Raw genomic sequence first — 17,869 nt, forward strand, 5'->3', positions numbered from 1 at the left:
TTACTGTACATTATCTATTTATTCCAACTTGTATTCACTGTTCAATCTAAATTGATGAGTTGTTTTTACTATTACTCTCACTTATCTTACAGCTCATCAACAACCTGCCATTTTCTGGTATTTTATGTACTCAAACCGGTGATATCAATTATATTTGGTTGATTGTTTTTGTTTGTTTTGTTTTGTTTAAGTTCTAGTTGAGTTGATTAGGAGCACATTAAATAGAACAAAAAAATGAGAAGAACATAACTTTAAGTACTGCAACCATATGTTTGATTACACAAAGAATGACTGTGCACATTTGCTACATTTCATTCGTTTTCATAAAATCATCTTCATCAGTTCCTTTAAAAACATAAAAAAATATCATTGCTTTCATTATGAGAAAAGCAAATTAGCTGAATGTTTGATTTAGGCTTAGGTTCCGACTGTTGTCTAGGAGACAGCTGCCTGAGAGATAATGAAGGAGCAACTAACTTTGTTTAGAGAGTAAATATATTTATCTTGAGGACAGCTTTTCTGTAGCGTTTCTTCTCCCTGCGTTAAGGGCTTACTTATTCTTTTTTTATTTATTTTTTTGCTCTAAGATATATGTTGTATATACAGATGTGGATGAAATTACTGGCACCCTTCCCTTAAAGAAAGAAAAACCCACAAAGGTCAATGAAATAACTTGAAATTGACCAAAAATAAAGACAAAGACAAAGATCAAGCTTTATGACACTGGGCAGCATGTTTGGCCCCAGAATACCTTGATAGACTTGACATTTCATTGTACCCTGCACAGATTTAAGACACCCTGTGCCAGATGCAGCAAAGCAGCCCCAGAACATAACCTAGCCTCCTCACAGTACTGTACCTACTGTGTCTCACAGTGTTCTTTTCTTTCTGTGCTTCATGTTTGCATCTGTGGACATACAGCTGTGACTGCTGTGACGTTTTTTGTCTCACCTGTCTAAAGGACATTCTTCCAATACCTTTGTGGCTTGTCAACATGTGTTTTCTTGCTTTTTTGTGATTTTTTCAACAGTGGAGTCCTCCTCAGTCGTCTTCTATTAAGTCCACTTCGGGTCAAACATGACTGATGGTGTGATCTGATGTCGATGTACCCTGAACTTGGATTTCACCTCTAATCTCTTTGGAAGTTATTATGGGCTCTTTGGTTACCATTTGTATTATCTGTCTCTTCAATTTGTCATCGACTGTCTTTTTGCAGCCAAGTTCAGTAAAGTTGGCTACAGTCCCATGGACCTTAAACTTCTGAATAATATGTATAACTGTAGCCACAGGAACATCAAGCAGCTTGGAGAAGGTCTTACAGCCTTTACATTTAACATGTTTGTTTAAACAGGCAGACTGGTTACAATTTTGAAGACACCTGTGATGCTAATTACAGGACACACTTTAGCATAACATGTCATTATGGTCAAATTATTTTCAAGAGGTACCATAATTTTGGTCCTGGCCAGTTTCATTTGTTTGTTTAAAAAAAAGTCTATTGAACCACAACTTAAAAACAATGGAGTTCATTTTTAGCAAGTTTTTATTTATTATTACTTTTGCTTGAAGTTATTTCAGTGGGTGGGTTTTTCTTTCTTTAAGGGAATAAAGCCAATCATTTCCTCCATGTCTGTAATTCAGTATTGACATTTCTAAGAACGTTTTAAATAAATATGACAGACAAATAAATACTCTTATAGTAGGTCAGACATTGCACATATTTGCATAATTTATAATGTTTTTGTTTTTTTTCCAATGTGGCTTAAAACCCCACAATCAATACTGTAAACAAGTCTCCCAGTTACAGATAGATTTTGCTGAATTATGACTCGCTGGCTTCATTATAAGTGCCTTGTGGATATTTTTGAACTGAAAGGAGGAATATAGCTTCCACTTGGCTGATTCGTGTTCAAAGAATATGTGACTACCTGGTGCTATAATGAGGCTGTGACATCGAACACTATTTCACCTGTTGTTTCAGCTGTCAGCAGTTAAATGATAAAAGTAAATAACCCAGCTACCTGTTGGATTGTTTTGATATATGACTGAACAAATCAAAGTAATGCAGCAAAGTGATGTAAAGACTCATATAGCAGGGGTGAGAGGAGTCCTACTGCAGTACAGTAAATGGTTAGTAAGGTTGTGGATTGTGCTATAAATGCAAAAGAAAATGTAGAACAAATGCCGTCCTATCCAACAACTGTGCAAAAAATTGTAGCATTCAGCTTTTGTTACGTTTGTCTGAGATTGAATGTTATTGTACTGGCTGGCTAGGCCGCTACACAATTTTATGGCATAATACTAAGAGATGTTTTTAATATCTTCACCCTTCAAAGTAATCATACATGTATAAGTAATTAGGCTGTAACAATCAGAGTGTTACAGGGCTGTGAGAGTACGAGCAGGACTGGAGCGGAAAAGGCCATGAAACTTGAAATTAATGTGTTCGAAAAATAGGCAAATACTAATTAAAAGACTTGTTGAAAAGAGATCTGTGCCTGAGTGAGTTATTTTTCTTTCACACCAGAGAAGTCACAGATTCAGCTAATATTTAATAGATAATTGCAAATATAGCTAGAGAAGTAATTAGAGTAAGACGAGTTCAGCTCAAATGAGATCTACTTTGCCATGTATCTTTACATTATTATATAGATAAATTCTTTAGCTAGCAGTGAAGTTTACACTTTTGCCAAATGTGGTGAAAGAGTAAACCTAACAAATTGTATATTTAGTAGTGCTTTGGACCAGGTTTGCTCTTCAGTGTTAATTTTGATGAAGCGTTTCCTAATGTTTCAGTACAGTGACATTCGAGACAATAATGTCCATCTTATGTTCTGCTCACAGTTTGTTTCTAAGCCTTTTCCTGAATTGACCATGTGAACAAGTTCAGGTCTCTAAACAAATGTCTTTCTCCATCTGGTGTAGAAGAAGGTCACTAGTCCTGACCTTAACTCCATCTGCATACATTTGCCTGGTACAAGAGGATACTGGGACTAACAATAAAGACTTAACAATAAAACAGAATAATTAGTTAATACAGTTGTTAATATTGCTGTGTGATGTAAAATGTTAAAAATTGGACAAACCTGAATGGTGCAAGCACAAAAATTGTTTAAAGTTTAAAAATTTGAGATGATGGGAAGTAGAAAAAAATCATTTGTTGTGAGTAACGTTTGTCAAAAGAAGTTCATGGCCAGTTCATACACTAAAATAAATAAATATATAAATAAAACAGGTTTTACGTAACTGAGGTGAGCGGGGGGAAGCGCCAACTTTAGCTTTATTTACTACCTAGCTAGATCTGATATCGTCTCGACAATGTTTCTGACCGCAGATTTAAGTTATTGGTGGTCGTCTATTCTTGACCGCTTCGTAAGAAAAGAAACGCTGATGTTCAATATAGGCAAAGTGAACTCGAAAGCAGTCGCTCGGGAAGTAAGCTAAAAGCGTATAAGGAGAAGGTATAGAGGATAGAGGGGGTGAGGATGTGAAAAAGAGAGAGAGCGACTCATAAATCAAGTAGAGGTGAGATTGCTGAATCAGGGTTGATTGTGCCTGGGAGAGACAATAAAGCCTGTAATCATCTGTCTCTGCTGCACAGACCTGGCAATTATCTGCCCATACCTGACCGCCAGAAACAGAAAGGGCAAGATCCATCTACCTTCACCCTATAGTTCCAGTTTTTTAGGAGGAAATTCATCTGCTGATGCGAACTGAAAGGACAGAAGAAGCTATATTCACATCTGGGAGAAGGGAGCCTTTAGAAAACAGAGGATTCGGATGACGGAGTGTTGCAGCGATTGCCAGCCTTTCCTGGTTCGACATGCGTGATGTTGGGGAGCGAAGGAGAAGAAAGACTGGCCGTATCCGTTTTGATCTTTCAACTTGCTATACGCACACAAGTAGTCGCACACCCCGTCAATATATTACCTCCGATAAAAGAAGAGTAGCCACTCATTACGCTGGTATAACTCTGCCTACGCAGACTCAATTTGCTTCCAGTGCAGTTCCTTGCTCATAATGTCTGCTTTCAAACAGCTGTCTGATATTGGCATTTAGAGTACAAATTTCCCTCCATTTCCCCCCAATACATCTGAGCCTGAAACATATGGACCATCACTCTCTGACTGAAAGCACTGTAGGCTTTCAGGCCTAAAAGCATTTTTGCCATCCCAATAACGGAGCCAAATGAATAGTGTGCTTGTAATTAATCTTTTCTGTTGACTGAATAAAACCTCTTGGTGGGACTCAACTAGTGAATGCTTTTATTTATTTATTTTTATTCAGTGTTTTCCCTCCATCATAGGAGACTTTGGAGAATAATTGCAAAGTTGCTTCCAGTATTGTGGCTGATCAATGCTTCTATCAAACGCAAATTAAAAGGCACTCAAGAAAATAATACATTGCAAAAGGTGCTTTGTGTCGCGCAGCATGAGCAGAGGAACATTTGTCATTAGGTAGGTTTGTTTGTATTCCCTGTTTGTGCAAAATCGGAATTATCTGTCACATCCAGCTGCACACAGTGCTTTCTTCTTACATATCCCTGATATATCCCCCTTTCATAAAGAAAACACCAAGAGCAGGTAGTTGAACCCTACAGTAATGAGAAGGTGTGTGCAAAGATGATGTAGCTCCTCAACTCATTTGAAAAGTGTCATTGTGATTATGATTTAATTTACAACTTAAATTACTTTATCACAGAGTCAAGCAGCAGACTCATATTCCAATTAGGTGTTTTTTTGCCCGATGTAATGAAATTAATTAGAGATATTGCTGATGTTGTGTTGATAAGAATAAGATAGAGGTCATACTGTGGTGACTTTGACTTTGACTTTGGACTTTAGCAACCAAAATCAGTTCATGCTTGAGTCTAAGCGGACGTTTGTGCCAATTTAAAAAAGAAAAGGAAAAAAATACCCTAGTTATTAATAAGTAATGGATAAAAACTGAAAAAATTAAAAATAATGGCCAGAAGGTTAAAATAGATACCAGCTATGGACACAAGACAGAAACATAAAAAGTACATAAAAGTACTGGATAAAAACTTCCTAAGCAGTTCTCTATCAATGTTCTTTTTGGTTCAGCTGTAAGAAAAAAAAAAAAAAAAAAAAAAAGACATACACACTTGAAGACTATTTTTCCTTGTCACTCTTTCTGGTTTAGCCAGCAGTCAGTGTCCATATTGCCAGGGGAGCTGCACTACCTGATAAGCAGAGGTAGAGGTTCTCTCACACATCTGTCTGCTTGATGAGCCAAGTGTCAAAGCCCCCCAAAGTGCTGGATGGAGTGCATCAATAAACGACTTTAATCCCCTCCTGGGGCCAATGTCCTCCCACTAATAAGGGATCGCCTTACACTATTGGCAGTAAAGAGAGAGGTAAAAGTGGCTTGGCATGGGCCTCAGCACGGGGATGTGCCGTACAGTACACAGGGAATTGTCTGTACACAGGTAACAGGCTGTAAATCATATGCACCCGCTGTTGCCTTAATTGCTGGACTGAATTGGTGTTTTGTTTCCTCCTCCTTCTCACTTCCCCTCCCTGTTTTGCCCTCTGACACCCTTTCCTCTCTTTAAAGTATATGTCTGCTGGTCAGACTCATCCTTCTCTCTCTTCAACACCTTTTCTATTTTTGTGTGTTAGGCTTTTCTCCCCACCTCCGCTATGTATTCAACTCTGCCCCAGACAGTCTCACTCGCCAGAGAGAAGAGGAAAGGCAGAGGGATGGGGACCGTTAGCTGGGCACAATTGGTTGTGCTGAAGGACGTGTGGGTTGCTAGAATCCGCAGGGAAGATCCAAAGAGTGTTCTAGTCAGAGTGACCCTAATTAACCACATATTATCTGCAGGCTGTGTGGAGGATTAAGGCCCTCAGCTCTGGACCCTACAGGCCTGGAGACCCAAAGACAGAGGACTCTGCGCCAAAGCACACTTCATATTCTGCCTTAAAGCAAGATAAAGAAAGAGGTGGGGGTGTGAGACTGGACCGTAAAAAAAGAATCAAACAGAGAGCAGAGAGCACGCTGCAGAGAAGATAGTTTGCTTGAGGCAAATCTGGAGGTCAGGGCCTTTCTTAAATGAGCAAATAAACATAGCAAAATAGAAAATCCAAGCTGTTCTGCACTGTCCAGGATGAATATGTAGCCACTTTTTTTTGGATCCTCACAAGGAGGAAGACACATTAAATCTCTGTCAGTCACATGAACGTAACACTTCCCTCCTGCCCAAGAGTTCTATGAACAAATTGAAGTTTCTGTAGGAGGGAGGAATCATTATTCTGTTAAAAGATAATGAGCTCATTTCTCGTCTGACATTAGAAATCCCAGAAATGAACACTTTACCATGTTGACAGTTCATCATACACACGGTGCAATGCTGCAGTAAACCAGTGTCTATTGTCAAATAGGCAATGCAATCTGGAAACCACACATACACACACACAAAAAAATAAATAAATACATTGACACAAGACAATAAGCGGCTCCCACAGGCAGGCAGAGACTCTGATTTCTGCAGAAAACACTTTAGTAGCAGCTGTGACATATCTCATTTCAGATGAAATACGAGCCAATATCAACAACATGATTAAACAGAAGATTAAGTGACACCAGCCAGCCAACTGTTTCAAGAATCCAAAGGTTAGAGCTCATAAGATATGCCGTTTCTTAAAGTGTAATGAGTTATTATTAAGTATTACAAGCTGCTGGTGAAGCTATTTCACATTTACATAACACAAAACTACTGTATGAAATGGTGCAGTATTAACAGTTCAAGCATTTACAAGGCTTGTACTCGTGAAGTATCACAGAGTAAGTACATATGCTGCGCTCACCCTGGTGTGCAGCTGCTATTCTGAGTCGCTGTAACATTTCCTGTGGCTCCACACTGTAATTCAAGCTTTACGTCCTGACTCAAAGGCTCGCTGTGTCACCTACCTCGGTCGGTGTCGTAGAGGTAGACAAACTTCTGCCACTTGTAGTGGGAGAGCAGGCTGAGGACAGCTCCACGGAGGGCGGGCCGCATCTGGATGACAAACTGCACCTCGTTATCGGTGGGGTAACTGGGTGTGACGAAGGAGGTGTGCAGGGCGCCGCAGAACGAGGTCAAGGTGTTCATGGACTTCTTGTCGTAGAATCCAAAGATGGCGTACACCCCGCGGGAGAACTGGGAGCAAACTGCAGCAACAGTAAGAGGTCAGAGAATTAGCCAGCAAAACACTTACGTGTACATTCACATTCAAGTGTGACTCATCAGTTAAGGAAGTAATAGATTGATAATGGTGACCAGTAATAGCCAATTAAAAGTTGGTGTGACTTTAATTACCTAATTTACTGGATAAAGCATTAACAATATCAGGACTGAAATAAAATAAAATAAAAATACACAATTATAAATAACAAATACCATACGTACAGTCATCTGTGTTCACATACTGCCCTTGACTTTTGAGAACTTTCTAGTTTTCATACATTTCCATCTCGAAAAAGTTGCATCTCTAGCGATTGGCATTAGTATCTAAACATTTCATCATACCAGAGCGGAAACGATCAGTCAGTTAGCAATTGAATTGACAGCAAACTCAATCTGAGGTGCAGACTGCTGCTCACACAAATTGAGCCTAAGGATGGAAGCTGTGATGAGCTTTTCTGTAGTTTCTGACATGTTATTGGTCAAATGAGTCGGTTAAGGGGGCACCCCACCATGTTCACAAATCACTCATTGCTCAGGGCAAAACTCCACCTGCATATTAGCTCTTTAAGAAGCTTTATAAATTCTGCAAAAACAACCCTTATGATGTCATCAGGGGTATCTTAGCTTGGGCTGTGAAACTACACCATTGATTATTATCGTACACACACCAGTCTCTGTCAAATCTCTGGTGTGCTCCTTTAATTGCATCTAAAATAACTGCTTAAAAAGAATTGCATGTTACCCACAAACCACAAAAGTAAGCTAGTGGGGAAAGAAAAGAAGACGGCATGCAGTGCATCTGAAAACGAACTGAATCTGTTGACAGTCTGGCTTGCATTGTGACAGGATGTCACCAAGCGGTATTGTGTGTGTGTGTGTGTGTGTGTTAGTGTGTCTGTCTGCGTTGGTAGAAAAGTGGCAGCCATTCACGAAGGTCTCCAGCTCCCACCAGGAGCTCCCACCAGTTATCGCTCAGATCCCTCATCCACAGTGAACGACTCACTGTAGCATTCACAGCAGCTCCACTTCTGACTGCTGCTGCTTCTGTTACCTCCCACGAAACAGTTGAAAAAGACAACTCTTTCTGCCTTGAGAAAAAAGCGAACAGAGTTTCGCTTTCACTGACCTTATATATATATATATATATATATATATATATATATATATATATATATATATATATATATATATATATATATATATATATATATATATATATACTGACATTGGTTGCAGCTACAGTATATACTTGTGGCCTTTGGATTAAGATTTCATTCTGATAACAAAGGGTACAGATTGAAAACAAAGGCAAAAAAAAAAGTGTTATACAGTATATAGACAGGTGTCACATTTTAATACAAGACTGACCCACAAGGTTTGTTATTGAAGAATAAACGAAACGACAACCTTTGAACAGGCTGCACCAAAACAAGACGCTGTGAAATTGCAATCTGACACGACCAAAGGTAAAAGAAAATAAACAGTTACACGGTCATCTGAATATTTTTCACTGTAACAAATTTATGACAGCCACCGTGGGAAATGAACATTTCAGTAATGCAAGCACATACTTATTTTTTTTTTATATGTGCATCTGATGACATCTCTTGATAGGCACAAAAATAAATAAATAAATAAAAAACATTTCCATTTGCTTGTGTATTCATCACGCACTCTAGTGGGACGGCGTAAATTGTCAAGTAGCAGCGAGTTCCATTCAGTCAGAAGCCATTAATGTGTAAACTAATATTCAGAGTTACAGGTGTGTTTTGCTTTCCTACCCTATCATAAATGACTGTTCACTTATTCTGATTGACTCTCAAGTGTTCCCGCTGGGTAATCAAGCATTCTTAACATCCGTAAACACTTTGAATATTCCAGCACACAATGGCTGGATGACAGGAGAGCAGTGGCTATGTTCAATATTTGGATTTGATTGGCTGACAGATATTCATTCGTGTTATACGGCGGGATACATCGGACGTACTGTAGCTCGGGCACTTGTACAAACACTGCTCTGAACGAGGAGTCTTAGCGTTCTCTCAACTGGAAACAACTCATCGCCATCGTCATGACAGTTTGTATTCTCTGCCTTCATCCTAATCAAGCACAAGATGCAATCACATACGCCGCACGCTCACACAATAATCATGTTTTTTTTTTTTTTTTTTCCTGCCCAGGAGAATTCATCTGTCTTTGTGAAGAATGATGCTACAGCATGTGCAAACCTCTCTGATGCTCAGAGGACAACATGGCAGTCACGTATTCGGCTCTTAAGCACAATTGCTGTGTGAATGAGAGATCTAGTCACTGGTGGGATTTGCCTCATCCTTTTTAATTCTATTCCCTCCCTATCTGTCCTGGTACAGACACCTCTCCCAAGGTATAAGCATCCATTCTTAGCAGCACACACATGCGCACACGCGCGCACAGTGAGGCAAGTAAACACATATGCGCTGGATGCAGGCACAAAAGCATGTACACACACACACACACACACACACACAGCTTCTTGATAAGTGAATCAACAGATGGACAGCAGCATTGTGGGTGAGTGCTGCAGGGAGAGTGGTGCAATCTCCCTCACTAAATGGGAGCCAGTAGGAGTTCCAGACTTCGTCGAGGCCCGGTTTTCTCTGCACTCTCTCTTAATTTGGGTCAGTACTGACACAGAACCTCTCCTAGGGGACCAGATCTGGCAGCCTCTTCCTCTCTGCTCAGCTGTCCTCTGCTTATTAGGTTGAGCATTGAGCAAGCCCATGTTTCAATAACAGATATGTCCACACGCACCCCCTCTCCCACTCCCTTGCTTTCATCCTTGTCCCGTTAGTGACACAGTGTCTTTGTGATGCAGCCATTTCAGTCTCGACACCTTATTGTAGTTGAGATGTTTGCCTGCTGGAGTCATCCCATGAGCGATGTCATCAGGAGGGAGCCAAGCTTCGGGTCGCTTCTCCCGTGGCAGCGAGGTTTAAAAGGATGTTCTGGATGAAGCTTGGCCTGTTCTGATTTGGGGGCACGCACCAGCCTGCCTCTCTGCACCAAATCTGCCAACATCCCAGAACTCTGCCTCTCAGGCAGAGGTCATCCTGAACTCTTTTGCCTCAAGAACGGCGCAGTCCTTTCTTCACATCTCTCCACGTCCACCTCCTTGTGCAGAGTCGGCCATAAATAGAAACAACCACAGCAACCACTGCCTACAATTAATGGAAGCAGCATTATTGATTTTCAATGGCGTGCCACATGCTGTGCTGTGCAGAATCCTCGTCTTCTCACTCTTAATTACATGTCGAGGATTCATCAGGTCTGAAGGTTTATACACTGTAGCCTGGAGGTGTTAGTTATTGCGAGCACCTTCTTCAGGTAAAACAATGACCCCTTGGTTAAAGGGAGATGCGTTATTGGAAGCACAGCAGGGTACAACCATCATTTTTACAAACTGACCTGAGAAAAAAGCATTAAAAAATATGCTGTTTCACAAAAGGCATGTTGGCTCTTATCACCAACAGCAGGGTTCACCTGTGAGAAATGAAACAAGTGGGTTCTGAAACATCTTATTTTTACATTAAATATATTTATAAAACATTGCAACTTTCTAATTAATCTACTGTTCTGTTACAAGCTGTACCAATTTGCCACCTCGCTAATTTGTCATGCATGTGAATTTCTTAACCTTTCAAGTTTGAATAAACTAATTCTTTCAGTCAGGGGTGAATAACAAGACAACAGAACAAATGAGCAAAGCATAATATTAAGTAGCAAACAAAAAGGCAGTCAGTAGAAACATATTTAACAAGCCAAGCTGAGGAAGTTTCCCATTTTAAAGTTTCAATATTTTTCATTTAACCACTTAAATAAAAGCAAAATATCTACCGCTTGAACATCTGTGCAGCCATTTCTTAACCAGTATGTATTGACTTGTGTGTTTTTTTGTGATTCAACTGACAGAGTGCCACATTGAGAAACGTCTGCTTTAAGAATCTCACCCTCACAGCCTCTCTCCACTCTCCTTTATCCTGTCCACTATATCTGACTTCTCCTTTTGTTGCCTGTCTTTTGCCTCAGCCATCTGGTCATCCCCCAAAGCATACATCCTCTTCAAGCATGGCAGTATGTCTCTCCACTTGAGTGCTTTTCTCTTCCCCCCCTCCCAGGTTGTTTCCCCCATAATATCACCCCAGTCCATCAGCGGGGCGTAAATTGGTGTTGGACTTTGGTTTAACAAAAAAAAAAGAAAAGAGGTACAAACAAGAGGGTGAGCTGTGGTGAAAAAGTTGCTTTGTCTCTCTTAGTCATTAAATAAAAACGTAATGAAAATCGAGCTGTAGGTGGAAACCAGAGGAGTTAACAAATCAGTTCATATAACTCAATGAGTCTGTGTCACTTTGAATTTCAATAATTTACTCACAAGTCCTCAAACAGCCATGTGCATGTACACTGAGTCATTAGAGAAGCTCGCATGCGGAATGAGCGATAAACAACACAAAGATAATTCTCATCTGGTCCTTCTCCGCTCTCATGTCCCTTGATTTTTTTTTCTCCTCTTCCTTTTCAGTTTACCACGTCTCTTCTTCCCCTCCTCTTCCTCTCCTTTGCTGCTGCAGGGAACCATGCATCCCGTCTCCAGTTCACTGGTCAAACACACACAGTGTGCCGCCCTCATTCCCTTCTATAATCAGGACACTCAGCAGTGCTACAGGGATGTTACATTTCTGATGCATCACTTGAGATGGCTGGCCTGGAATGCTAGTTCACAGGGCTATGTGGTATCCTGCAGGCATGCCGGGCTATTTTATAAAAAAAAAGACCTTTTCATGCACTCACAGTATTTGGACTTTCATGCTCTTTTGTGGCCCATGAGCCAGAGTCTTGCACAGCCTTGGGAAGGAGGCCGAGAATAGTGAATGTCAATGATGATTGTACCTTTTAGGTTGTTTTCTTAGTCACTTTCACAAATCCCACAGTCTCTCTTTGTTGTTTCTCCTCTCAGCCACATGTCCTCCATTTCCTGTCGGTGTCTTGGTCTCTTTATCCCTCTGGTCCTTGCAGCTCCTCTTACTGGTACCCACCCCCCTTCCTCCATCCCTCTCCCCCGCCTAGCTTTCACCAGCCTACATCAGGACCATCCCGTCCTGCTCTGAAGGAGGAATGCTGTCACGGGGAGATAGCTTGTAAGTGCCCTCGGGGATTGCATCAGCTCTTGTCATATAGAGACGTGAAGTGCTTCAAACTGTTAACTCAAATGACAGACCCAGATTCAAGAATGACTCAACTGCAGTGAAGAAATGTTAAAAAGGAAGCTGTTACTAGTCCTGCTGCATCAACATCTACAATCTACAGTGTTTGCACATTGTTAAATGGCACCAGTACACACGGCACAGAGACCAAACAGAAGCACACACGTTTTCTACAGACACTTAATACATCTCGTGTATACGTTACACATGTAGTCACAGAATCAGAGCTCTAATTCATTGTTATTGTGCACCAACGCGCAGTGGAGTCACATCATGACATAAAGATAATGTTCACACACTAAGAACGTTTTCCGATATTATGCTCGAGACTGGAACACAGTTCAATTTATTCATTGCACTGAACATAAGTGAAATTCTTTTCTTATGTACATTAAGGTTTATTTGTGTTTATAATATAAAAGAGAAAGTAATTTATGCCAAACAACAGTAGATATTTTACTGGATTTAAGAGCTGGAATTAATTTAAGCTTCTCTCTGGTACTGTGACTCCTGAATTTCACTCTTGCCCTGTACTCGCTCTGCTGTGTTGGGAATCCCCCAACAGAGTATCTCATCATGCTGTTTTGTGTCAAACAAAGTACAAGCAATAGACTGGTGAGTTCAAGAGTGCACCTGTGTGTGTGTGTGTGTGTGTGTGTGTTGCAAGTACAGTACACATGTGTGACTGCTAGACTGTATGATGGATGATGGGGGGGTAAAGAGCTCGTCCTGAGGATGCTCTGTCACCATGACGCAGCATCCCTACCTGGTGCAAACAGCCCTCCGCAGCTCCTGTGGTCAGTTTTCTTACTTGTCCTATTTTGAATTTGCGATTTTAAACTTTCATTACTGATGACTGAATAAACAAACATCAAGCCGTGTCTTGATGTTTGATGATTGTATGTGTACCCACTTATATATCTAGATGGTCTATTCAACTGCACATTCTGAACGTCTAACAGATTTCCGACTCTGTTAGAGACATTAGTAAAAGTCACATCAAAAGAGGTTATTGCCCAGTAACTTTAATGGCTCAAATGAGTATCTAACAAAGAGGAGGAGGAGGAAGGGTTTCCTATAATACTGCACAAAGCAGCAGCACATAAATGTCTCTAAATGTTTCCAGTGCTTGTGAACCAGAAAACATATCAAATGTTAGATTCAATATCTTATTCTAACATGGCAAATGCATGTGAAATTGTTTGATCCAAATGTAATGTGAGAAATAACACAAGCAATATTTTTTTCTAAAAATATATGGAAATGTTTTAATATCGAAACAAGTGTTAAGCAATTTGACACCCCTGCTGCTCATATTTTTAGTGCCGTACATAAAGCCTACATAGCACTGAACTTTACAATATGACAGGAGTAATTTGTGAGAATGAGCAAACTGCAATGTTGTGCTGTATATAGTGAAACTGCATTGGCTAGGCTTATTAGCATGGCACAGTGATTAAGTTTTAATTAAACCCATGCAAGAAAATCGACATTGGTTTGTGTTGGAAAGCCTCTCTGTTATTGCATATTGTGTTCACAGAGCTGTTTGTTGTATGTTGTCAAGTGACAGGTCAAATATGCAAAAACAATAATATCATCAGATAATGTAATTTCCCCTAGATTTCAGAGAAGAAATGTAATTTGTGAAATTATAAAATTTTAAAGTTTTTCGTTTCACTTACATCGATACAGAGCACAGTATGGGAATCTGTGTGAATGCATGAAATTTAAATCCTAGTGAGCGTGATTTACATGTACATTTTCTTTGAAGCTTAAATAATGGGACCTCAGGGCATCCATTAGAAAAGCATGCCATACTGTGTCTGGGTAAACACTTTTCATCTGTTAACAGAACAGACTGAGAATCAAGGGATATGACAGTTGGCTAATTTGTACAGGGTTACCTATACAAACTTAAAATGTTTTGATGTGCATGAATCATAATTGCTATTGATTTTTTAATTTATTATTTATATTATTTTACTTTTACATATAAAAAACTAAGACTCTATAGTAGTAAGGCTGTAGAAAAACGTGCTCCTTTATGACAACCAATAAGTATCTACAGTAGATTTACTATAAACTACATTGTTAAAGTAGAGTTGATAAAATAGTAAATGTTAATGGTTACTAAATTGTGTTTTATTATTTAGTCACACTTTGTTTTTGAGATCCCAGTGACGTTTGAAGGTAAGAAAATGGACCAGATCACAACACAGGGAAGAAAGTGAGACAGAATTTATATGTTAACAGTCCAGTTTCATAGACTGAAAGAAAACAGACACAAGAAACAGCGTCAAGGAATGAATGACGAAAACTCTGAAAGGGCCCAATGTGACTAATAGCTACATTATGGTGGTACAGTACTGAACTGCAATCACTGTTTAGTTGGTACATGCCAAAAATGCAGCAAAACATTCAATATTGTGATAATAGCATGGGTAACATTTGTTTAGGCACTCACAGCACTTGGCAAAGGTTAGGCAAACATTGTGGTCTTAAAGGAGAAAACAATCTTTCTCTAACCTTAACTGAAGTGATTTTATATTTATATATTATATATTTTATTTAATTTCTAGTTCAACCACACCTATGACTCTCTCTCTCTGTGTTACTGATAGTTGTGGGCTCTGTTTGCCCGCCTTGCATACCCACCACCTTCGATTACGTTCTCTTATAAAACATATTCACAGTTGTAGTATAGTTGCATAAGAACATCATTTTTGTAATAAGAGAAGAGAGCGTGCAGACATGAACTCACACGTTCCCACCTCTTCTTTTCTCTTTCTCTGAGCTAACGAGCAAAGCATTTATTTTTTTCTGGATTGTTAACTTTGATCTGTTATCTTAACACACATACAGTAATCTTGTAATGTAATGTGTAATAATCCTCCAGTTAGTGTTAATGAGCCATGTCACCATTTAATCGAATTAATTTGCATATATCACATTTTATAATATATCAGGAAACTGTTAAAAACACATATTGTATACTTTTTGATTTAATTTTAACCTCAGCATTTCATTATGCTAGCATGATGCAATAATGTACAGTTTTCTAACCAAAGCTGTGAATTAGTGAAAGCATGTATGAACAACATTAACATGGCAATTGTTTCTGGGTATTGTAGCTCACATGTCCACACATCTGTTGCTGCCTCAGTTTTCTTTAGTCAATTCGCCAAAAACAGGTACTTGGCGTTAGTGCTTGTATGGCTGACTGCATTAAACCATGTTGGTAGACGAATGGTTAAACTAGGTGTGTGTAATAATTATGATTAATATTCCCCAAATTCTCTTTTGATCCTACTCATGACACATTGAAAGTTTGACTGCAGCTAATTAATAGGTATATGGCGCACTGAAGATGAGACACTGACCCGGGCAGTAGAGTTACTGAGGTCAGATGTTGCCTACGGGCACGTACTTCTCTATCGCTGGACTTCATTATCTATTCTCTTTCCTGTCTTGTTTTTCTCTGCAGCCCTTCAACCATCGGCTCCTTCTGCTGTCCACCTGCCATCTTGATGATATAGTTCTGTACTTGTGAGAGTGGCTGCTGAGCAATCCCCAAGGGAGTCAATGACTCTCAGCTCTGTCCTTCTGACAGATATTTTCACCTTCAAGGTCTTACCATCATGCTTTTGTTTGAACACAGCAACAGACAGGGCCAAAAGCGCTGCGCAGGTCAAACAGACCTGCACGTCACAGAGGATCTGCACATGTGCTGATGTCTTCATTATCATAGCAATGCCCTATGTTTGACCAAAAAAATTAAAAAAATCTGTATGCATAGCAAAAGAGCAGGACGTTTGATCAAGAATGCTGTTCAGATGTCCATTTCAAAAGTTCAGATAAGAGTGTTGTGATGGCAGCTGCAAGATTGGATGGTTTGCTGCGTAACTCTGGGGAAAATCAGTTTGATAAGACTCAAGCGATACATGCAAAACTCTCACTTTGCATGTCCTCTTTCCGCTGCATGTCATTTCCTTGACAGATGCAATTAAGGACCATCTATGCAAGTGGATAACGGAATGAAACCCTTGGACCTTGCTTCACCTCAATAGCCGTGCTCCGAGATGCCGGCCCATCACACTGAACAAATAATCCACCATTTGCTGCAATGCAGAGAAAGGAGGAGTGCTACAGGACTTATCCCTTCAAACATTCTCTCACCTTCAGGAGGATGTCAGCACAGTACACAATGAGGACAGCTGCTAAACACTGACCCTTTGAGCATGGCTGTATGCATTTTTAAGGAGGATTCAGCACAGTATGAAACATGTAAGGCTTATAATATTCTGTAATTGGATTTCCCAGAAAGCTGGTGACAAAGTCCCTCACACACCACTAATCCTCCCAATCAGCACTGCGGGCCTAAAACGTGCTCTTCTTTGTAGATGAATATGGAGCAAGGAAGGAGAATGGAGTGCAAAATGAGAAAGAACATGGGGATCACGGATGAAGAGGGTGTGGACTGTGCTATGACTGCATCAGGACGGGCGGTCGCTGAAGTCTTGCCAATGTGTCCTAATGCACACAGGCTCATCACCATCTCTGCGCTGGGAGTGTGACGAGTTAGAGAAGGCAGGGCGCCCAGGAGAGCTGCAACAAGGAATGCGGGAGACAGAGTTTGACGTGTCAGACCACAACGGCAAACATTCAAACTGTTGCCGTCACAAACGGTCCGAAGCTCTGCCTTCACAACAAACAGGGCAGATTAGCTTTACTGAATCACAGAACAGTTTACTTTAGGACTCCGTGACAGCCGCCTTTAAGAAAAGAAGACAGAAGAAGAAAACTCTCAGCCCCCCCATCAAAGAGATTATAGTTAGTTTAAGAAGATGCCTCTAAACTATCCGACATGTCGACGTGAGAACTGGGCTCACCTGGGTAAAAATTTGCGGTGATGTTTCAGGTGCTGAGTACTGCACCTGACTGACATGTTTTGAATCCAATTCCACACAGCAGGGGAAATACCAGGCAGGCCGAAAACCTCTCTTGTTCCCGTTCGCATTTGAATGATCGAAAAAACGAAGCAGAGTAAACTTTGTCTGGCAGGCGTATATATTTATTCATCAATGTCAGAACAGTAGTTTGTTTTTCCTGCCCTCTCGTCCTGTATATCAATCCTATCCGTGCTACAGTCTTGCTTGCTAGTTTGCATTTGTCATCTTCTCTTATCCTCATCTGCAAGAAGGGTTAGCAAGAAGTCCTGAATTTTTCTATACACCAATTAGAGTGCAAACTCTCTGTGATTAATGCTTCCTGACTGATTGTTTTTGTCTTCTAGGGGGATTTCAGATTTGTCTGATGAATGGCTTAAAAGCCAACAGTGTGCCACAAAGGGTCACTGGAAGGAGATGACCACTCTCACAGCGCTCGTTCCGGCACATGCAAACTAAGCCTTTGCTGCCATCACAAATTACACTTCACAATTCAT

At 40.2% G+C, this 17,869-nt stretch overlaps 1 protein-coding gene across 4 annotated transcripts in view; it reads right to left on the reverse strand.

Moving 5' to 3' along the window:
* The window catches only part of gria3b (glutamate receptor, ionotropic, AMPA 3b), a 73,673-nt gene that overhangs the window by 44,041 nt on the left and 11,763 nt on the right, over positions 1-17,869 (reverse strand). For all 4 annotated transcript variants that reach the window (XR_003298696.1, XM_026357809.1, XM_026357808.1 and 1 more), the window contains exon 3: positions 6,934-7,173. Coding sequence is in view for 3 of the 4 variants with exons in the window: in XM_026357809.1 (XP_026213594.1) it covers positions 6,934-7,173 (240 nt within the window). In the remaining variant the exon portion in view is untranslated. The remainder of the gene's footprint in view (positions 1-6,933; positions 7,174-17,869) is intronic.

This window comes from Anabas testudineus, chromosome 10 (assembly GCF_900324465.2).
Source record: "Anabas testudineus chromosome 10, fAnaTes1.2, whole genome shotgun sequence".
Taxonomy (NCBI): domain Eukaryota; kingdom Metazoa; phylum Chordata; class Actinopteri; order Anabantiformes; family Anabantidae; genus Anabas; species Anabas testudineus.